Source organism: Zootoca vivipara, chromosome 2 (assembly GCF_965207765.1).
Source record: "Zootoca vivipara chromosome 2, rZooViv2.hap1.1, whole genome shotgun sequence".
Lineage (NCBI taxonomy): Eukaryota > Metazoa > Chordata > Lepidosauria > Squamata > Lacertidae > Zootoca > Zootoca vivipara.
The window spans coordinates 32,886,307-32,908,675 of NC_142584.1; the positions used below are offsets into that span (position 1 = coordinate 32,886,307).

Below are 22,369 nucleotides of genomic sequence, written 5' to 3' on the forward strand. Positions count from 1 at the left end.
GAAACCCACGTGTATTTCCCCACAGTTCCTCTGCTATTTTTGGGTTGTATGAGGTTTCTATTTTACTTGCCCAGTCATATCACAGGACTAAGATGACCACGGCATGCCAGCCAACAACATAAACCCATTTAAATGTTACATTGGTTGCCAAATAACTGAACACATATCATCTTTTCACACTGCATACATTCCAATGAGCATGGCCTGATTGGTTTAAGAGGTAGACATTTTAGCAGGAACCTGCTGAGCATGTTCAATCCCTAATGAGAACTAGTTTTTTGCTTACAGGTATCCTTACTGGTGTGCATTTCATCAAAACAAACATAAATGGCCATCTAAATTTTGAACAGTAAATAGTTCCACTCTGGAAACAGATCTGAATTACTGACTCTGGTGAAAGCTATGAATTCCATATTTATTAATGAACGTAGGAGTGATAAATTTTGTCATGAGTTAAACGTGCCGAACCCAAAAGCAACTCTATTAACTTCCTAAGATAAAACTGCAACAACTATAAAGAATACATAGCCCGACATGCAGTGCTCCACTCAGCCACTGCAGTCTTGTATCTCCCCCCCCCCACCTTCCCTAAAGTCAACAGGGGCAGCAATTTGCTGGACCCTAAACCGGATTTCTCTTTATGTCACAGCAACCTTTTTTATTTCAGTGGCCAATGTGTGCCTGGCTCTGGAATAAGAAACAACAAGAGGAAAAGGAGGACGTTGAAGATGTTGAGACTTTAAATCAGCTGTCTCTTTTAACTGGTTTGAACAGAATAATTTGTCTTGACGAACCAATTTCCTTGGACAAATAAAATGAATGGCCGCAGACCCAGCAAAACTGGTTTCTACAGAAGGAAATGTTGCTACCCCCCTCCAAACACATTTGGTCCCAAGCCCAGCCCAGCCCAGCCCTTCCCTTGGGAACATCACTGTATGGAAGAACCAAGAGAGACTGCACCTGCTGTAGGCAAAGCACAGCAAGAAGGCTGTGTTCCTGTGGCAGCAGTATGTCTGCATGATCTTCTTCATATTTTGTTCACTCTTTATTGTCTTGCTTTCATCTGTAAGAACCATGCTTTCATTGGGGCACAAGGCTGGTGGGTCTGTGCTTATGTTGACTGCTCATCCGAGTGTCTTGAGGGAACCGTCATTCGTACCTCAATGGTTTCTCTGTCCTGCAATCCGGGCTCTTCTGTGATCCGCAAATGGGTTGTGGATTTGTCCCCTGTAGACTTAGCTGCAACATAGAACAGCAGCAATAGACAGAATCATAGAATTGTAGAACTGGATTGGACTACGAGCCCAGACCTAATTATTATGAGTGTAAGAAACTGATTAGCCAATATTTTATCCATTGGACTACAGCAGGCATAGGCAAACTTGGCCCTCCAGACATTTTTGGGACTACAACTCCCATCATCCCTAGCTAACAGGACCAGTGGTCAGGGATGATGGGAAATGTAGTCTCAAAACATCAGGAGGGCCAGGTTTGCCTATGCCTGGACTACAGCTACCATCCGCCCCAGCTAACATCATCGAGGATAATGATGTTTGTATTCCAACAACGTCTAGCAGGCACCAGGTTCACAATTCCTTACATTTATGGTTGTGCCAGCTTATTTTATAATGTGGGAAGTAGCCTTGAGAGCTTACAATCACCTTGTTAAGAATGGAAGAAGAGGTTGTTGGATCAGGCCAATAGCCTATCTCATCCAGCATCCTGCTCTCACAGTAACCAACCAGATACCTGTGGGAAGCCCAAAAGTAGGAGCTGAGTGCAGCAGCACTCTCCCACTTGTTGTCTTGCACAGCAACAGGGCAGGAGGATAAGAGGTCTGCCCAGCACTATGACCTTGAAGGCAAATTTATTAGTTTTTTAGATGGCTTTGGTTCTGCTAGAAAAGTAAAGATGTAGGTCCCATGCAGAAAGCCTGATGCTTCACCTAGCCAGACTTGGACTGCTAGAGGCATGAATTTTCACCAACAGAAGGCTCAAGACCCATGCCTCCTTACATGGAGTTTGAAGGCTTCCAATTTTATTTCTAAAAATTATTTTGCAAGTGAAAAGTGATGCACAAAATTGGCATATTATGTGCACTGGCCCATTTACTGTGACAAACATTTTAGACTCGGGGGGGGGGGGTTGTGACGACTGATCTAGGTTTTTAAAAGGAAGCAGCATCTCAGTCAGTAGCTGAATGGAGGCAGGGTTAATTTGGCTGAAGCATTTAACCCCAGGATTTGTTTTCAGTGCTAGAAATCACTATGGAAAATGAAGTATTGCATTTGCAATTCTATATCTCCTGCTAAAGAGAAGAGGAATGATCGTCCAGATCCTGTTGGCAACTTTTCTACTGTTATGCACAGAACAGAATATACCTGCTGCATCATATGTACTCCACCCAAGGAAACACATCACCCCCCCATCTCTCACCCACCCCTAACACCTTTAAGGCCTTTATTGGTCCAGTCTTCTCACAATGTATACTTGTTTTCCCACATTCAGTTTTAAAAAGTATATTTGCCTTTCATGTGTTACAGAATACTTCACGGGTACACTTAGTGTACTGCCAATTTTGTAACATGTAAAGCAGCCCTCAAGCCGAGGTGTAATGGGGTTGAGCATCAAAAGCCCTTCTTGTCATTCCTATATGCAAAATGACTGCCGGCTTTGAGCAGAGAGATAATTTTATCCTGGTGGTTAGAATTTCTCCCGCAGCCACTGGCTCTTTACTTTCCCTTTCACCCTCAACCTTGCTCCTTCCACTCTTCCCCCACATTCGCCGCACAGGGCAGGCAAAGTTCACCGACAGGTTCTGTACATTTCCACAGGTTAGGTGCGCTGCTGCTAAGTAAACAGTGCTCTTGGGCTATGCTAAGCAGCCCCATGATTTCCTGCAGTGCTCTTCAATCAGTCTGGCACACAGTCCAATTGTTCTAACTGACTGTGTTTGCAATTACATCTCAGATGTGAGCGTTCAGCACCACGGTGCTACCAGAAGGAAGCTCTCTATAATGGACAGATGGATTGGCAGGCGCGGAGATTGCAAGCAGACCTAGAACCAGTGAACCAGTGATAGTCCTCACTAGGAGCATTTGCTGGCCCCCTTTTTTTTAAAAAAAAAATAATAATAATTAAAGAACCTGCATGATTCTGACTTGAAGCTACTTCCCCGAGCACAAAATCTGCAAAGATGTACAATGGAACTGGCCTATAGACTGTACAGAGGAAATACCCACTCTAAAGCCTTAAAACTGGCTTAACTGAAATCTCCCCTGCTCAAGGGATTATGGGAAACATAGTTCAGTGAAGAGTGTGCACAAACTACAGCTCTCTTAACAAGATTCCCTCTATAAACTACAATTCCAGGGTTATTTGGGGAAAGCCACAACAGTTTTAAGGCCGACCAGACTAGTGGGTGTTTATTTTTTTTTGCAGGTGTATTCTGCAACATGTCATTGATGCAATTAACAATGCATTAGTAGTGGATTTAAATTTGATCATCCATCACCACCCCAAACATTATGGGCATGAAAAGTTACCAGATTTCAGCAGGACATTATAGGACATGCAACGTTTGGAAACAAAACTGCATGTCCAATGTAGACACCAATGATAACAGAAATCACATATAACAGTGCTAATGTCACCATTCGCACAAATAATCATGAATGCATAAAAAGGATGTCTGCAGGGGCCCTAGGTATAGTATAAAACCAATATAAAAACAGAGTTTGTCTCACAGACTCTCCATTTGTGTGGACTGTCCTATATTAATCCCAGAGTGAGTCTATAAATTGAAGAAACCTCACTATCTTATCCGAGTGGGTCTCATCTCATCTTTTCTGGATCCTGACCTGGTTCGGAACTTACCTGACATGCTGCGCAAAGACACTTTGGCAGTGTGGGGACGAATTGGGAGATTGGCAATGTCACTGAGCGTGGGATGATGCCTTTGTGAGGACGACCGAATGAGCTTGTTTCTCGGTCTTAAAGTACCTGGTGGGAGAAGCACAGAGGGTGGAAGGACACTTCAGTATTTCTGCTACACACATATAAATAGTGATGCAGTGATTTAAAGAAGCCAAACAAGAGTCATCCTTTTACATGCATCGGGTCTCTTACAGATGTGCTTATTCAGTAAACCAGGGGCGAGGATCCTGCGATCTGATCTGCCAAGATGTTGCTCGACTGCAACTCCCATCAACCAAAGTCAGCCTGCCAATGATCAGAGGTGATAGAGATGGTAGTCCAGTAACATCTGAAGGGCCACAGGTTCCCCATCCCTGCAGTAAACCATTTGGCAATTGCTGTACATCTCCCAGCTCTGAGACTGGAGTAAGGGTCAATCAAGAGATGAACTAGAGCTCTCTCTTTTTTTTTCTCTTAATCACCCCTAGCCATAGAAACCAACAGCGGGGTGCTGGTTTTGCATTCTGCAACCCAAGGCAAATGTTTCACATTGTTCCATGCAAGGTAAAGCCAGCTCTGCATATTAACACTTAGTAACTTGAACAGTGTTCATGAAAGGGTTAACAAAATCTACCCAAAGTGTCCGCACATGGACTGTAACACTTACCGTCCTTTCCAGTTATTGATGGGAGCTGCGCGTCCATCCGTCCTTTGTAGATATGACCATCAAGACCCAGTATATCTACCTCTTCATGCTAAGAATCAATGCAAGCACAGGGCAGATTTCAATTTCGCCCCAAGGGCAGACATTAAAAAATCGATTACAAACCAGTCCTGCAGTTTCACTCCACCAGTCTCAATGGTGAAAAGCTTTCTCATTTTGACAGTAGGGTGGGCCAGGCTGGAACCTAGTGATCCCTGCTTTGCCTTTTACATTCCCTGATCCTGTGACAACTTCCCTGCCCATCTCTGCCTTAATCCTGTTGTCCAGTCACACCTGTTTGCATGTTACCGCCAACCTCCAGATTTTGTCAGACTACAACTCCCATCATCCCTAACCACTGGCCATTCTGACTGCAGCTGATGGGAGATGGGAGTCCAAAAACATCTGGAGGGCATACATTGTTGCAGGAGGCTGCCCTACGCTACCAAGGAGTTTACAAAGGTAGAAACTTCATCTCTAGGTTGCAATCTGTTGGTGGTTCCATTGACTGAGAAAGTGTGGGAAACGTTGGAATCCCTGCTCTGCAGTGAACAGATACAGACTGTCAATGATGTAACAGGCAAGTTGGATTTTAAGCTGAATTTGTCCCAACCCTTTATCACATTTGGTTTCCATCTACTGGTTTAAAACTCTGACATCAGAAGTACCATAGTTTCCCAGTGCATATATTTGTAAGATTTCAGCCCAAGTGGAAGATAAGCTCTCATCTTCTAGACTGGCAGCTTTCATGTAAATCCAACATGCCATGGTTGTCAACTTAAAAATGCAACAATATAATAATGTCTTAAAAACCTCAATAATTAGAAAAGTTAATGAAAGAGCCCAGTTCCAGCCACTGGTGAGGAAATCTATACTTTGCCCCCAGAAAAGGGAGAAGAACAGGAACTAATGGCCTGTAATCCACAACTGTACTGGGCTCTGTACCATGATAAGGCCAGACCAAGAGAGCTATATGTTTACATTTTTCTAAGCAGAGAGAATAAAAGATGAACAAGTATGTCTTAAATTAAAAGCAGGTCCATCATGCAGGTTTGGATTACAGGCAGGACGACTACTTCAATATTGCTCATGTGTGACATTTAAATTTCCAACCAGTAGGAGGAGCTTGAGCAATTTTGGGTGGGGGTGGGGGTGGGAGATAATTGAAAGCTGGAGAAGGGAGAATTCTGCTGTTCCAATATTTTTACTTTCTAGTTGTTTTAATTTCTTGTGGTTAACTATCTTGAGTGCCATTCATGGGAGAGAGGTGGGATGCATGTTTAATGTCAGGGAAATATGGAAGGTAAGGAAAGGAGGCCAAGGCTGTGGAGATCAAGATAGAGGCTGCACTATGGATGGTGGGCATCTCATTGGGTATCTGGGGGAGAAGAACATTTGAGATAAAAAAAAGGAACTAAACAAATACATGGCCTTTTGAGCCCCCACAATCAGGACATGTATCCTGGTGCACAAGAAGCCTCCAAACCTTTTAGTCATTGTATTTCTTGCATGGCTGCAACAAGCACTATGAGAGTAGGAATACTGGCCTAGAACTAGCACTGGTTTGAGCTAGTAAGGATGAACAAAACATTTTGCAATCTAAATTAACTTTTTGCTAACAAAAGATAATAAAAAAAGAAATCGGGAGAGTGTGGTCAAAAGGAAATTTGTTTTTCAGTTATCTTTATGTTACATAATTCAGAGAGAGATAAGCTGGTGGCAGGTGAAATGTGTATCACAGGAACAATACCAAGCCATTAGTCCTGCCATTAAGAGAAAATTGTAATGTCAGCTAGAAAGGAGTCTTTTCTACACACGGTGATCTTGTTCTCATTCTCATTTAGATAATACATTATTCCCTTTTTGCAGGGTCTGAAATAAGCCTAGGCGGCAACTTCCTCAAGGTCAACAAGTGTGTCCAGTCCAATAATTGTGTTGCCCTCCATCTAATGTTGCCGTTCCAGTACTCAGCCTTTACACAGCACTCGGAATTGTGGGCTTGGGTTTTATAACATTTGCATTTCTGAAAATGTGTGTCCCCCACCCACATGCAAGAGTAGAAAAGCCTTGAAATGGGAACCTAAAATAGCCCCATTTCAGTTTCTACTAAAAAAAAATAGCAGAAGATACTGTAGTAGCAAAGAGCCTATGTGAACAAGTGCAAATTTATGAAGGAAAGGAAAGGAAAGTCTCTAATACTGAAAGAAGAGTTAGATCATGGTCAGGAAAAAGAAAGTACCCGTATATTCCAGTGTATAAGGTGACTGGGCGTATAAGACGACCCCCAACTTTTCCAGTTAAAATATAGAGTTTGTGATATACTCACTGTATAAAAAATACGACCCAGCGTATAAGACGACCCCCGACATTTGAGAAGATTTTCCTGGGTTAAAAAGTAGTCTGATACGCAGGAATATACAGTATGTGGTTTCTCTTAAGACCAAGAGCAGTAAAATTTGTTCCTCTTCAATCTCCCATATAAACCTGCCTGACTATTAAGTTCAGTAGGGAAGCTCATATAAGCCCCCCCCCTGTTAAAAAGGACAAGGGAATGGGGTTGTGGGGCCCTTTCCATTGACAACCACCACAGCCATGTCTGCTGCTGACAGCACGCAGGAAGGAAATGCTCCCTCGCCCTCTAGTCACACATTCAGACACTGTCTAGTCACACATTCAGACACTGGCTCTCCACAGGCACTGAAGCATGCAGGTACTGTGTGCGCAGGTGGCAACCTCCTTATTGGCTGAGGCAAAAGGATCTTTCCAAACGGGGTAGGTAGGCAGCAAAATGGGAAGGGGAAGCTCAGTGTACATACATTGGGGCAAAAGTAAAGTTTGATCAGCCTGAACTGGTGGTGACACGGAAGAGGTCTCTGGATCTTGGTGGAAAAAAACTCAAGGTCAACCCAGTATGTGGCAGCTGTGAAGGAGGCAAATCCCTTACCAGGGATTAATAGGGAAGAGACTGAAAACAAACCTGCAGATATCACAGGGCCTTCATATCAAATTTGGTTGGAATGCTGTGTAGAATTATGGCTGCCACATCTCCAAAAGGATATTGCAGAGGTGGAAAAGGTGCAGGAAGCCAAGGGGCTGCAGCACTTCCCTTGAGACAAAAGAAAGCACTGGAGCTTTTGGGGTGGGGGGTGGGGAGCAGACCAGGACAAACATGCCTGAGGTTTATAAAATTAAGCGTAGCATTGCCAAAACTGATTGAGGGAAGTTTTTCTCTGTGTTATTTAAAAAAAAATCAAATAAATTTGATGAGGTTCAAAGTTACATGTGAAGAAAGCAAATGGACAGAGGATGAGCAAATACCCGGTGCAATCCAGACTGTATTTCTCCCTCTTATGTGAAGTGGATCATGCAAAGCAAGTGCAGGCCTGTGTATCCCTTGTAGGCTCCAAAACCTACAGGTCAGCTATGAGTCCAGCCCGACTTCCACGCCCCACCTTCCGTCTTCCTCCCCACCCCCAGTTCTTATTACCTTCATCACCGCCAACATGGCGTTTTCTTCCGGTTGGACTGGCGCCATAGGCTGTGCAAACTGCTGCAGCCGTCCGTAACGCCGGTATGGGTAAGTGAGGGTGTGGCTGCCTCCGCAGTGCCGAGGAACGCTTATGTAGCTGAAGTCTGACATATCGGCAAGCCTGTCGCTGTTAGGAATCAAGGGTCAACAGGTCAAACTGGGAGAACCCAGTGTGTAAGGGGCCCGAATGCAAAAGAGCAGGCTCTTGAACCTTGAATGGTTTGTAGAAGGTGGGGCTTCAGCAAGTATAGCTTGTGACACAAACTGCAGCATCTTTTACACAACTGTCAAAGGCACGGGTGCTCTGTCTTCTTGCTCCCCTGGCTCCCCACTACCAGTGAGTCTGAAACCGAACTGACTACACTAACCTGGTTTCTGGAGGACAACACCCCAAACCATACATAGGTACCTGAGGGATCGTGACAAAAATCTGTATACTCATCCAACTGCTAGTGCTGGCTTTGCTTCTCCATGCTGCACCAATTCTTTAACAGACCAGCTGTACCAACACACAGCCACAACTCCTCCTGCCTTATTCTTTATTTTCTCACTTCACTACAGTCGCCAGGTGAAAAGGGGGGACCAGGGTGGGCTACCACATCTTTAAACTGTGCAGAAGATGAGAATCTCAGCCGGTAAGCCTTGCATGTGGAAATCCCGTCTTCTAAGCAGCTTATAAAAGTACAGCACCCACCCACCCAGTCCTCTTACCCAACTGGGAATCCCACCCATCAGTCACATTCACGGCTTACTAGCTAGACCAGTGATAACCAACATGATGCTGTTGGACTGCAGCTCCATTAAAGACCGTTGGCCATGTTGGCTGGGGCTGAAGGGAGCTGGAGTCCAGCTTCTTCTGGAGGCTACCCTTGAGCTAGACCAGGCAGGACTTTCCTTTTGGATGCTATAACTGGGGAGAAGGTGGTCAAGAGGGGAACAGGAAATGAGCAAGGTGGAAGGACTGCGGCACCACCTTCTGTTGTGGCTGCAGAGAGGTTAAAAGGAACAGGTGCAATAGTAATTTGGTTTTGGTGCCGAATGTTAAAAAAAAATTAGGTTGCAATCCTATACTTGCTTACTTCACAGTAAGCCCCATTGAACTCAGTGGGGCTTGCTTTGAGTGTACATGTGTAATATGGCACAGTAATGCTGTGCTTGATTTTTCATGGTACACTTTAGCAGCTACCTTGAGTCTCCTTTTGGAGTGAGAACGGTGGGAACAGACAGGTAAATAAGATAATTATGAGAGAGCAAGCCAAATGCCACTGCCAAGCTGTCTAGGGTCAAGCCCTGCCCAAGGATATTTTGAAATGCTAACTTCAGAAAGCACTTTTTTGGGGGGAGGGGGTGGGAATTTACATTTCTTTGTCACAATTTAGCACCGCTGTCCTTAATTGTCCCACAAAACTCCACTCGCAATAACACTCAACATTCTCAGAATGTCAAAACTTGGCATGTCTGATTCATTTCCCAAATAAAGCAGAAAACACTGAGCCGCTCCAGAGAGGTCCTGATGAAAGGTAAAACTGAAATATATGGGGTATACTCAGTGCACAACAACAACCTGCTCCTGGCTGTCTCCCTGGCCTGCACTTCATCAGGCAGCAACACACACACACACACACCCCACAGACTGAAAGAGTCAATCTTGTCACAAGTCAGCATGTAGACAAGGAGGAAGCTTCCTAGACAGAAAATAGAATTTCAGGCATGGAAGCAATAGGTGGAGCAGCAACTAGCAGCAGCAGCAAGCTAACAATGAAGCAGAAATAAAAAATGCAAGCTACATTGCCAGTTTTGACGGGAGGGGTTTCTGAAGTCTTGGTTGAACTTTGCTGTTGGGAACACAGGTGGCATACCTGACCTGCAGTACAAGGTTAATGTTTGTTTGCATGTTACCTCTTTGGTTCTGCAGGTACAGGAGTCGGCCTGCAGACATCAGTAAATACATTGTGAAGCTGTAACAGTCAGGTCTGACTTGTTCAACAGATATCTCAAGCTGAGTTTGCTTTGGAATTCCAGATTTTATTATCGTGCAGCAGCAGCAGCAAGTCTGACCACTAAATATGTGCATTCTTTCCATTCACAGAGCTATATGTATGCTAAGGAGAAGCACCTTAAGGGGTTGCTTTCAGGCATGATGAAATCCCTACACTGAAGTCGGTTCTGCATAAGAATCTGCATCAATCCTGCATGCCAGTTATCCAGTGTGATAAGAGTTTGTGGCTTCTTACCACATAGAAACTTCTTCCAAAAGGTGGCTTCTGTGTATAGGAATTTTCACCCATGTGTGAAACAAAGTGAAGAAGTTCCACATTGGTAAGTGAGAAGGCTCAGCAAATAGTTAGCTGCTCCTGCTCTTCTCACGGCTGATTTCTTGCAAAGCTGATATTGTTCACACCCTATTTGGAATATCCACCTGGTTAAAAAGAGTTAACTAGGAGCTTGACCTAGAGATTTAGCTAAGTATTAATGACTGTTTCATAAATCTGACTTTCAGGGATTTCTGAACAGGTGGTGGAATTCTGTTGTGTCCATGCCTTGAAATCCCTAGGATGGCTGCGAAATGAAGCATTACTTCAAGCCCAGCATCAGCACCTGAAATGATGGGGTGAATGTCTGGGCACAGAACCCCCAGAAAGCCCACTGGAGCTGACCCTGTTGCCCTTCCTTTTCTTTTCCTTTTTAAAATGTAGCTTGCCCAACTCCATACTCATCCAAGAAGCACTGAGCAAAGTGGCTACCAACATCATTTATTCCTCCAGACTCATTCTGGGATAATAAAATGGAGGCTGATGCAGCAACCACCCAGAGCTGGCTCACCCATGATGCAGGGAACAGAGCCTGCCTCAGGTGGCGAAAGTGCAAGAGGCAGCCCTCTGCCCTCCACCACTTCTGCCACTGAGGAGGAGGCATTCCAGCATGCAGCATTGCTGCTGCTCGTCTTCCCTGTCTCTAGGTGGAGAAGCCAAGCGAGCGGCAACATTTGGGGGAGTGCCCTGGCTCCTACCAAATTTGGCAAGAGACAGGGTGTTCCTGTGTGGCTGGCTAGCTGCTGCTTGGTTTTCCCCTGGGGGAGCAACACTCAGAGGAGCACCATGGCTTGCACCAGGTTCGGCAAGAACTGGGGCGTGGCGGGAGAAGTGGGGTATGGTGGGTGAGGCCAGGAAGTGGCAATTCCCATTTTGCACAAGGGCATGAAACTCTTGCTGCAGGTGGGGCGTGGAGGTTGATCTGTCCTGGATGCCTTCAAACTGAGTGCTAGTGCTACTTTGCTTCTCATTTCTTTGGAGCTATGAACTGCTCGAGACCTTTTCTCCTACCGTTTGCCATACGGGGTTGAGCCAAGACACTGGGCCTGCAGCATCTCCCTGATCATCTGAGCGTTGACCTTCGCTGCTCCACCACTGTAATGGCTCTGCACCTTCTGTATATCCATGAGCATCTTGGAATGGATGCGGCGCAGCTTATTGAGACTCGCACTCTTCTCCAGTGCATCATAACGAACACCAGGTCCTAACTTCAGACTAGAGTGGGGTACAATAGGATGGGAAGGGGAAAGGTGGGGTGCAGCAGCACAAGCCAGAGAGCAAGGAGACGGCAAACAGCCACAGAAAGAGAACGGAAAAGAGAAATCATACTATTAAGGAGGGCTGTTGCTTCCAGCCTGCCTAGCTCGCATTTTTCACTCCTTTTGTGAGAAAGCAGGAACATTTACATGGAGCTATGCTACCCAGGAAGACCTAACCAGGTTCACTCAAACTGACAACTATGAAGAATCTAAAAAGCAAAGGACACATGTTCAACAGGACACATTTTCTGCAGAAGATCCTCTGGGTGTAACAAATGGAGGGGCTGCTGAGGACTACTGCCCCATCCAGCGACACTTCTATCTAAGGATGTGTTGAGAGATTGCCCAAAGGAAACTTTCAGCCAATTTTTGAGAGGGATGGTTGGAGGAAAGGGAGGGATTCACCCCCACCCACCCCATTACGTCACCCCCCTTCCACCACCAGTTTCCTAACTATGGCACTGGGGCTCTTCCTTCTAGCCTCCGGTTAACAGATGCCACTGTAATTTTTTGCTACACGGTGACAGAATATTGTTTGCAAGAGAACTGTAGGAAACAAACAATGGCATCCACTAGCTGCCAGGAAAAGCCTCGCCACACCAACAGAGACTAATTCCCTGCCCTGCTCCCCTACCTGCCAATTTGCTGAAACGATTGCCCCATTCTCGTCACATGCAAATGGGGCAGAGGAGCTGGGGGAGCTGGGGCAATGCTGGTCAGAGCTCCCTCTGTCCAACCTGTCAGTGAAAAATCTTGTTTTGCTAGGCAGGAGTAATTGGGCTGCAAGCTATTTTCCTAGCACTCCTGCCCTCCCCCAACAGAATGATAGCAATATCACCAAGGCCAGAGGCACTTTGCATCTGCTTTCTTCTCAGTTTCATTCTCCCCAGCAGACCCCCTATTTCCAAATCTGTGCCCCGTCCAATTCCCACCTGACCTGCCTCTTAAAATACACACAAGCTAGGAACCAGAAAACAAAACCCCAGAAGTCCCTTGTCCTCTGTGTACCTGCGGTTCAGCTGCCTGATTTGTTCCAATTCATAAACCATGTATGGCCGGAGGGATTGGTGAGGAGGTAAACCTGGCACAGCAGGGAGTGTTGTGATGTGTCTGCCAAGACAAAAAGCAGGCAGGTTAAGCAAAGGGAGGGGTGGGAGAACAAAACAGCTGCAGGACAAGGAAGTCGTCCCTGGTTCAGCTGCTAACATCTGCTTGTCACGGAAGGGCAGGCCATGCATGGGATGTGTTTTCCCAAGCTACCAGTCGGAGGCTGTGGCTTGCCCATCATGGCTGAGCGAGGAGGACTCAAATCCAAATTGCCCGGCTTCCAAGTCCTGTACTGCACCTATTTTTAAACTACCACATACCCCTATAATTATTTATTGTTAATTTTCTATCCTTCCTCCCAAAGGAGCCCAGGACAGCAACATAAGCACACAAGCACCACAAGTGTTCCACACATAGACTTACGGGCCAGGAACCACCATTTCCAAAGGTCGGTCGCAAGAGATGCAGTGGAAATGGGCCAGGAGTCTCCTGTTTGGGTAGAAAAAGAGATGCTTAGGCCAAATGAAGGAATTACAGCAACGGGAGTACAGAGCAGTTGGTTTGGGGGGGGCGGGGAGGTGAGATACAGGATATGCAAAAGTTTGCCTGAACGGTCCGTGCGAAGGAGAGTAAAATGATAGTTTGTACACATGTTTTCATGAACGGGGAAGATGTCCTGAAGTTGAATGGTTTGTGGGCTCACAACAGCAGAGGAAGAAGCAACACAAGTTGTGTCTAGGGAGCTCCTTACATGCTTGGCAACACTAGGCACTCACAGATCTCTCTGTGGATGAGGAGGAGATGCAGAAGGCACTTTTCGCACATTGCAGCACAAGCAGGCCAAGCACATTCACTTGCTGCCTTTTTGCCCTGTTCCTATGTAGTTTCTGACTGCCTGGGTAGCAACATAGCAGTGTGGAATTAACTTGGGCATCCTAACACTCAGCAATAGGGTGCCTCCTATTTAAAACTGACCACCTGGGGAGCTGCCAGAGAGCAACAGGAGATCATTCTCGATATTTTAGAACAACACGTTTTTAAAATCTAAATGTCAAATTGCATGTGAAAACAACGTTGGGGAGTTGTTTTTTTAAAAAAGAACGTCAACAAGCTGCTTTAGAAAACAAGCACCCCCTTCCTCAAAACTGCATGTCTCGTACTGTACTTCTATTCCCTACCCCCCCCCCTTTTCCTTCTTCGAGGGAAGCAGATTCCTCCAGTTGAGATCAGGTAGCTATGGAGATCCTTCCCTCCCAAACATGACACACCTTTACCTAATCCCAACTGACTGACGTTAAGGAAGCAGAGGTGAGCGGGGTTATGAGTCAGGAATTGGCACCACCAGCTACTGCTAGGAAAGAGTACTTGGTGCATGGGGCAGGATTTGAGCAGCTGCAAGCCTCTCTGTTCCTTGAAGATCGCCCTGGAGGAAGAGCTGGAATTAACTGCGGACATGCAACTTTGCCTGGGGATACCATGCTTCTTGTCGGAAAGCATTTTCTTGAACCTTATTTCTCCACTCTTTGAAGTACCGTCACTGTTAATTAATAAAAATATCCTTTCCCAAAAGGGCAGAATTATACCTATTAGGAATTTTATACAATGATATTCCTAGTGACAAAATTAACATATTTCTATATGCATCCACAGCAGCGAGAGTATTAATCGCAAAAAACTGGAAAGGGAATAATATACCAACAAAAGGGGAGTGGCTAGATAAGATTTGCAAATATTTAGGATTGGCAAAATTAACAGATTTAATTCGGCAAAAACCGAAGGATAAGATCAAAAAACAATGGGAATGCCTGACTGAATACCTAAGGAAATCAGGTCTGGGAGCAAAAACATGGTTATGTTTGGACTAACTCTGCAGGAAATATATAGAGTGGAAATTCTCCAGGTTATTGTTTACTGTTTATAAATCATAAATTAGTGACTTTTTAAGAGACAGATTAAAGATATAAAATAATATGAATGCTGTGTGGAAAGCGGCGGAAGTGCGCTATGCATTAAAATATTAATGTAAAGTATTGAAATGCAAGATATATTGTTTGTATGTTTTTTGTATTGTTTTTGCTTACTAGCTTTTGTCTACTTATTTGTTTTCTTTTTTTATTGTATTTTATGCGATTTACTAATAAAGTTTTTTAAAATCTCAAAAAAGAGAGAAAAAGAAGTAAAGTCACTGTTTCGTTCCGTCAAAGGATGTGGAGGGAAGCAACGAGCAAGGCCTGGGAGGCGGCCTGCCTGGCTGTTGGACCCAGTCTCTATCTTCTAACATGACGTATGGGGGCTGCTCACTGTGCCAGCACCCTCCGCCCAGCAGAATGCATTCCTAATTGCCAGTTTCCATCACTGAGGCTATTCGCTCTCCCTTCGAGGTGAGTGAGCTGTGCCCCATGTCCCCACGCGTCGCAAGCACCACCACCCTCTGGTGGTGACGCATGGGTGATGCAGCTTGCAGCAGTGAAGGAAAGCACATCCATTGACGACAACGTGGAGGGATGAGAGAGTGGCAGCTACCGGGCCACTCCTTCCAAAAGACTTAAAACAAAAAACACAGCTATGCAGCAGAGTGTGATTGAGATTCCTATAGGCAGGGGAACACCCAAGATTCAGAGCCCCATCTAGTAGGGATGAACAAAATAATGAGTTTTGGTTTCTCACTTTTCCAGTCTTAAAAGTTCAGTTTGGCCTTTTTCCACGTTAGTTTGCATTAAAAAAGGGGGAAGGGGTAAAGGTCCAGGCAAAAAATTGTTTGCAATTTTGTGTACATTTCTCTGTGCATGTTATATGTAATTTTACCTAACACACATATTTCTGCCGGCAATTTTCCATAACAATGCATTTAACATACACAATTTTGTGTGTATTTTTTTAAATGGAGAAAAAGGATCAGCAGACTTGGGGGGGGGGGTGCTGAATCGTAGAACTGTAGTGTAGGAAGGGATCTTGAGTATTATTTAGTCCAGGGGTCAGCAAACTTTTTCAGCAGGGGGCCAGTCCACTGTCCCTCAGACCTTGTGGGGAGCCAGACTATATTTTTTGGGGTGGGTGGGGAATGAACGAATTCCTATGCCCCACAAATAACCCAGAGATGCATTTTAAATAAAAGCACACATTCTACTAATGTAAAAACATGCTGATTCCCGGAACATCCGTGGGCCGGATTTAGAAGGCAATTGGGCCGGATCCAGCCCCTGGGCCTTAGTTTGCCTCCCCATGATTTAGTCCAATCCCCTGCAATGCAGGAATATGCCACTGTCCCATAGGGGGATCGAACCTGCAACCTTGGTGTTATCAGCACCATACTCTAACCAACTGAGCTATCAATTCCACCACTCCCTGGGACCAGGGAGAAGAGAGAGTGTAATCTGGGGAGAGTACAGAGAGTAAGACAGAAAGGCTTGGAGGCCTACACTTGACCCCAGGCCTACTTTAATCATACTGCAACAGTAAGCGTGAAAGGAAAAATGGCTTCCAGTCTTCCAAAGCAGTTTTTTTTAACAACACCCCCCCCCTCTCCCCAATCATAACTTCCACTCTTTGAAAGCAGAGGTTTCTAGGCAACCTAATGGCATGGGAGAATAGATATATAGGCAGGTGGGCAAGGTGTACTCCTTCAAGCCAAGAGTGTATTGTTTAACAAACTGCTAACTATGCCTAGAAGCAGCAAACACTTCTGAAAAGAGCTTCAGCAGAGAGAACTAAGAAAAGCCAAGGATGGTGTAGTAGAGAAAGCATCTTCGGCAAGGCTTTTGGTGTTGGAACAGGGCTCATTGTTCCCAGCCTAAGCGTCAAAAACAAATACCTGGAGCCCAGAGAGTGCAGTAGAGAAGTAGGACGTATGGACCCCGGCTTGCTGGAGAATAACCATTCTCTTCAAAGTGCTAGGTTAGGGTGCAAGCTACTCCAAAGGCCTTTCTTTCAGGAACTCATACTAGATATACAAAGTGCACTGAGGTCAGGCCAGGCCAAAGGGCCATAGTCCACCCAACACATCTTATCCTGGCAGACAGTGTCTCAGCATTCTGCTCCTCCTACTTAAGACCCTCCAACTATAAAACCAGCACACGGTTCCAAGAAGCATGTTGTAGGCAGTGTGCATTGGCATGCTGAAGGCTTTCGTTTTCACACCACACCGCAAACGTGAGATACATGTGGCAACGTGCATCAGATTTGGCTTGACATCTGGCCGCTGTTATCATACATCTACCGGAAGATAAGAGCTGTCTGTCTTCAGACCTTCTTACCTCCTGATCCCAGCAGCTTCGTCTCCTATTTCCTGTGGCATCCTCTCCTTCAGCTGTTTCCGGATATCCTTCCAGCGCTCCTCCAGCTGCTGTCGGAAGGGGTCCAGTTCCAAGCGGTCCAGCTGCACAGAAAGGGAAAGAGCGGTTCTGAAGAGAGCTGCATGTTCAAGGCACTGGCGCGGTAGGGTAGAGCTGCAACGCTACCATCCTGGAAGCGGCACCGCTGGGAAGCTAGCACTGACGCTCCGCCCCATTGAGTTACTGCCATTCAAAATACTGTTCAGCCCACCTTTCTGGTGCTCAAGGCAGCTTACAGCAGAAAAGTCATGCATCCATTTAAGCACAAGCTGGGAAAATGGCAGCCATTAATCAGTGCCTAAGTGGTAAAGAGGGACACGGGTGGTGCTGTGGGCCTAGGCAAGGGCTTGCCGATCCGAAGGTCGGCGGTTTGAATCCCCGCGACGGGGTGAGCTCCCATTGCTCGGTCCCTGCTCCTGCCAACCTAGCAGTTGGAAAGCACATCAAAGTGCAAGTAGATAAATAGGTAACGCTCCGGCGGGAAGGTAAATAGCGTTTCCGTGCGCTGCTCTGGTTCGCCAGAAGCGGCTTTGTCATGCTGGCCACATGACCTGGAAGCTGCATGCTGGCTCCCTCGGCCAATAAAGTGAGATGAGCGCCGCAATCCCAGAGTCGGTCACAACTGGACCTAATGGTCAGGGGTCCCTTTACCTTTAAGTGGTAAAGGCTTAGATATGAAGGCGATACCCCGGTGGAGCGTTTCAAAAGGTGAGGTGCCACCACAGGGTAGACCCTGTGATGGGCATTGGGGGGGGGGGAGACAGAGAGAACAACAAATTGAAATATTTTGTTCCCCCTTTACCAATTAAATGAAGCAAAGATTTAACTGAGGGCTATTTAATGCTTTCTCCCTGCCGAAATGAGATACCTTGAAAACAATATGAAAGACCATGAAAGCTATATTAAATAATTAATGGCTGGATGGCGATATTAGCATACAAATACGCATATTAACTTACACAGTATTGTTTTAGAGAGGGAGTGAGTTAGAACATTTCAGATAATTGTATGGTGTGTAAAAAAATGGAAATATTGATACGTTTTGTATGTTTAAATTAAAAGAAACTTAAAAGGAAAAGAAGGTAAAGGTGCAGGTTCTGAAGGCAGGTTAGCAGAGAAGAGCCTCAGATGACAATTGGTATGAACAGGCAGGTTTCTATAGGAGAAGGCCTGCCTTCGGCCTAGGGATGGCCAACTATTTCATTTGGCCTTTCATTTTCAAGTGACCTGGTCTGATGTGCATTCCTGGACAGCAGATTAGAACACAATTATCCTCCACTTTTTGCACCCTTATTATTTTTGCAATATAGTTCTCAGGTAAAAGAGAATAAAAATACTAAAATGCATTAAAAATGTGTATTTAAGGACAAAGTTCATACCCAAATATGTATTTTATCTGATCAAACACATTAAACAGGGGGAAAACATTTTAAAAAATATGCATTAAAAAGATTGATGCAGAAATGGGATAGAATGGGACCCACAAGGAAACACATGTAAAACACACATTGGTTGGCAATTAGACTGGCCTGTCCATCCCTACTTCAGACATCCTGTTCATAGAGATTTACTGGTAGAAGCTGGCATTTCAAATTGTGTCCAGAAACAAACTGGAAGCCAGTATTTAAAGGCAGGAATCATGTGTATTCCTACCCTTCAGCCTACCCTGGCTCACCTGATTGGCAGGGACTAGCATGAGCAATGAGACATGCATGGCTGGCTCACCAGCATGAGCACTTACAGTAAGTGTTGGGAACAGGGCAGAAAGGGATGTGCTTCTGCATGAGTCACTGGATACTCCCAGCCACATTCCACAGCACTGAACCGCAAACATGGGAAGCTCTCGTCAATTAGGGATGCCCTCATTGGCCTGGCTGTGAGTCATGGGCAAGGTGAGAGCCTTGCTTACCTTGGAGTCCATTTCAATCAAGAGTTTGTCAAGCATCTTCTGCCAATCTTGTTCTTGCCCAGCCATCTTGTTCAACAGCTCCTGCATCATCTTATGCAACTGCTCCGTGGTGGCATCGAACTGGCTACGGCTGACCTTCGCAGCAAGGGCAGCCTTATCTGCTTTCTGGAAAAGTCGGGGGAAAGATGGGAGCATATCTTTGGTCGGATCTGTATCGCAAAGAACACCCCCGCCCTTCCCGTCAGTAGTTCTGAGTGTGAATGTCCAGAGAGCATCTCCCACCAATCTATAAGGATGGCAAGCGCCAGAATCCACGTTGAACTCGAGAAAGAGGATGCAAACTGCTAATGACTGCACTGCAGGTTGGCTGCAGAGCTGGGAGCAGAATCCAGGCCCCCAGCTACTTCACATCCTAGCTCCCTCTGCAAGCAGAGCTTATGTAGGAGCACCCAACCATGGCTTGATGCACATGGGAGAACCCATGTGGTGTGTTATCAAGTACAACTCCTCACCACATCGATTTCCATCGCTAGGTTGTCTTTGTCCGCTTTTACGTTTTCTAGTCTCTCCAGGGACTTGAACAACATCTGCAAAGAGCACAAAGCAAAATAATCAAATGTGGTTACCCCAGAGACTCGCATTCCCACTCAGCAGGGCAGAGGAATCTGGTGCCCTTCAGATGTTTCCAACTTCATCTCCCATCAGTCCCAGGCAGCTTCGCCTATGATCAGGGATGAAGGGAGTTGTTTGTCCAACATCATCTGGAAAGCTAGAGAGTTCTTCATTCCCACTACACTTTTATTTAAAATTTTTTATATATATTCATTTACTAGCACATGTTCTGCAAGATCTCATTGCGTCCAAATACTGCAAATCACCCAACTCTCATTCCAGAGTGAGGCATCTTGTGCTTCTACCTCATGAGTGATACTGATAACAGAAGTGTGCATGCACATGAAAGTTCATACCAATGACAAACTTAGTTGGTCTCTAAGGTGCTACTGGAAGGAATTTTTTTATTTTGTTTTGATAACAGACTGTAAGCTAGTGTATTGACAAAGCATGCTTTAGGTCAACTAGCTCAACATTTTGGGAATCGATACTGGGGGCAGAGCGGGGGTGGGAGGATGCCAACTTGCTAAGGAGGGCAACAGGGTGATTTTATGGGGCCCCTGGCAACCCTACCAAAGTTTAGTGAAGATCAGGAAGAAGAAGAAGAAGAAGAAGAAGAAGAAGAAGAAGAAGAAGAAGAAGAAGAAGAAGAAGAAGAAGAAGAAGAAGAAGAAGAAGAAGAAGAAGAAGAAGAAGAAGAAGAAGAAGAAGAAGAAGAAGAAGAAGAAGAAGAAGAAGAAGAAGAAGAAGAAGAAGAGGAGGAGGTGGTGGTGGTTGGATTTGATATCCCGCTTTATCACTACCCGAACGAATCTCAAAGTGGCTAACATTCTCCTTTCCCTTCCTCCCCTACAACAAACACTCTGTGAGGTGAGTGGGGCTGAGAGACTTCAGAGAAGTGTGACTAGCCCAAGGTCACCCAGCAGCTGCATGTGGAGGAGCGGAGACGTGAACCCAGTTCCCCAGATTATGAGTCTACCGCTCTTAACCACTACACCACACTGGCTCTCCAGTTTTTTCTTACAAGTGGGTAAGAACTTTTACCCACTTGTATGAACAAACGAAGTTGTTTTCAACAGCAGCAAGGAGCCAATATAATGCACTTCTTAGCATCACAGTTCTCCTTTGGACAATCTGGCTGGCAGCTACTTGGTGGTTTATTATACAGCTTGTTCTCCCATGAGGGGTCTGGGTGGCAGGGAACATGATGGTCCCTGGAGAACAGGCTGCCCCCCCCCCCCAGTACCAAATGTTGGCACATTTGCTGTAAATGGTGATTTGCTGGTAATGATTGATTTGTAGCTGCTTGGACAAAATGCCAACAAACCCAGCTGGATATCCAGTACTGCTGCCACCGCTATAGTCTCATGGCCTCAGCAACAACATTGGGAATGTCCCATGTCATTTGACCCTCTAACCTGGCGTCAAGATCACCTACACTGATCTCCTTCTGCTTCTGGCGATGATCTTCTACAAGAGTGCCTGCGGTGGCGTTCAGCTTCTCACAGTCATCCTGAACTTGCAGGATGGTGCTTTGGATCTGGTTGAGCATCTCTTCATCCTGGTTGCAAAGGCAACAAAGTAATGAAAGCCAACATTGACATGGGTCTCCTTAGTTAAATCCCTCCCCAAGTGTGTTAATTCCCTTTTGTTTTGGTGCAATGCATATTTTATCTACATTGAATCAGAACTACAGCCTGAAGATGACCGTACATCATCAAGCAATAACTTTGTATTTAGGAGCAGACGCCTGAGGATTCTGCCTTTGCATGTGTCTCCTCTCTGGATGGAAACATGTGTGTTGTTCTCACCCCTGTCCCTAGTTATCATTGATGTTGCACTATACTTCCAGTCTGCCCCTAGGTGCTGATATTAATGCACTTTTAGCATACAAAAGGAAGCACAAATCCTGGCACTTTGTTACAGAGCACAAAGAACAAAAAGATGCCATATGAGGAAAACAGAATCACAAAAAGCCATGTACATAACCATTATCTATGGTAGGGTGGCCTGTTCAATCTTTCTTAATTCCTTGCTTATGTTACCTAGGACAAGAATCTATCCCCCTTTGGAGGATGGGAGAGGGATTCAGTGATCCGGTCTCTAGGGATGGGCAGGATAATAAATGATGCACACATAATGCTATCTGAGGACAGCAGGTTGAATCATGAATTTGGAGAGCTCTTCTATGATCCCATAGCTTCTGCTTCTAAGCCTCAGTGTCCCGCAGCTTCCCACCATGTAACTCCTAAAATGAGCCTTCTTCAGGCCTTGCCACGAAGTCTCAGATCAGGCCTCAGCATCCACACAGAGCCCCCTGAAGTCCTCCCTCTGCCCTCCTCCTAGAAACTTGAGGTCACGTTGTTGCGCTGGCCTTACCTGGCGGTGCTTGGGTTTCTTGGCTAGTTTGCCATCTGCCTGCCTTAACATGAAGTTGTTAATCAAGTCCTGCAGCTGCTCATAGCGCTTGAACAGCTGGCTAACCTTCTCACTGACATCTAAGCTGCAAGCTGCACATGTGCTCTGGACCTGAGCCCCCCCAGGCTCCGGGGTAGGTGGCATGCTCATGGACAGCAGAGTGGACGAGGAAGCCATCATGTTCTCTATGACACCTCTAAGCTTGTCTAACTGTGGGCAAGGGAGAGAAGGAGGAGTCCAGCTTTAGACAAGGGAGTCAGACGACAAAATGTTTCTTATCTTCCACAGAACTGGAGTCAAGTGCAAGTGGCGGCTGCTATATCATGCTGCCCTA

The 22,369-nt window shown here is 45.6% G+C and overlaps 1 protein-coding gene across 4 annotated transcripts in view; it reads right to left on the reverse strand.

Moving 5' to 3' along the window:
* Nucleotides 1–394: 394 nt before the first annotated feature.
* Nucleotides 395–22,369, reverse strand: part of QRICH2 (glutamine rich 2) — a 42,795-nt gene continuing 20,820 nt past the window's right edge. For 2 of the 4 annotated variants that reach the window (XM_088661590.1, XM_088661589.1), the window contains 11 exons: nucleotides 21,056–21,178; nucleotides 19,518–19,592; nucleotides 19,006–19,170; nucleotides 17,019–17,140; nucleotides 13,189–13,254; nucleotides 12,727–12,828; nucleotides 11,471–11,674; nucleotides 8,106–8,274; nucleotides 4,583–4,670; nucleotides 3,877–4,002; nucleotides 395–1,239 (listed from right to left, as the gene is read on the reverse strand). In XM_088661590.1, coding sequence (XP_088517716.1) covers nucleotides 1,112–1,239; nucleotides 3,877–4,002; nucleotides 4,583–4,670; nucleotides 8,106–8,274; nucleotides 11,471–11,674; nucleotides 12,727–12,828; nucleotides 13,189–13,254; nucleotides 17,019–17,140; nucleotides 19,006–19,170; nucleotides 19,518–19,592; nucleotides 21,056–21,178 — 1,368 coding nt within the window. In that variant the 3' untranslated portion in view covers nucleotides 395–1,111. Of the gene's footprint in view, nucleotides 1,240–3,876; nucleotides 4,003–4,582; nucleotides 4,671–8,105; nucleotides 8,275–11,470; nucleotides 11,675–12,726; nucleotides 12,829–13,188; nucleotides 13,255–17,018; nucleotides 17,141–19,005; nucleotides 19,171–19,517; nucleotides 19,593–21,055; nucleotides 21,179–21,996; nucleotides 22,246–22,369 lie in introns of all 4 variants that reach the window. The other 2 variants (XM_035099114.3, XM_088661588.1) reach the window with 2 other exon arrangements.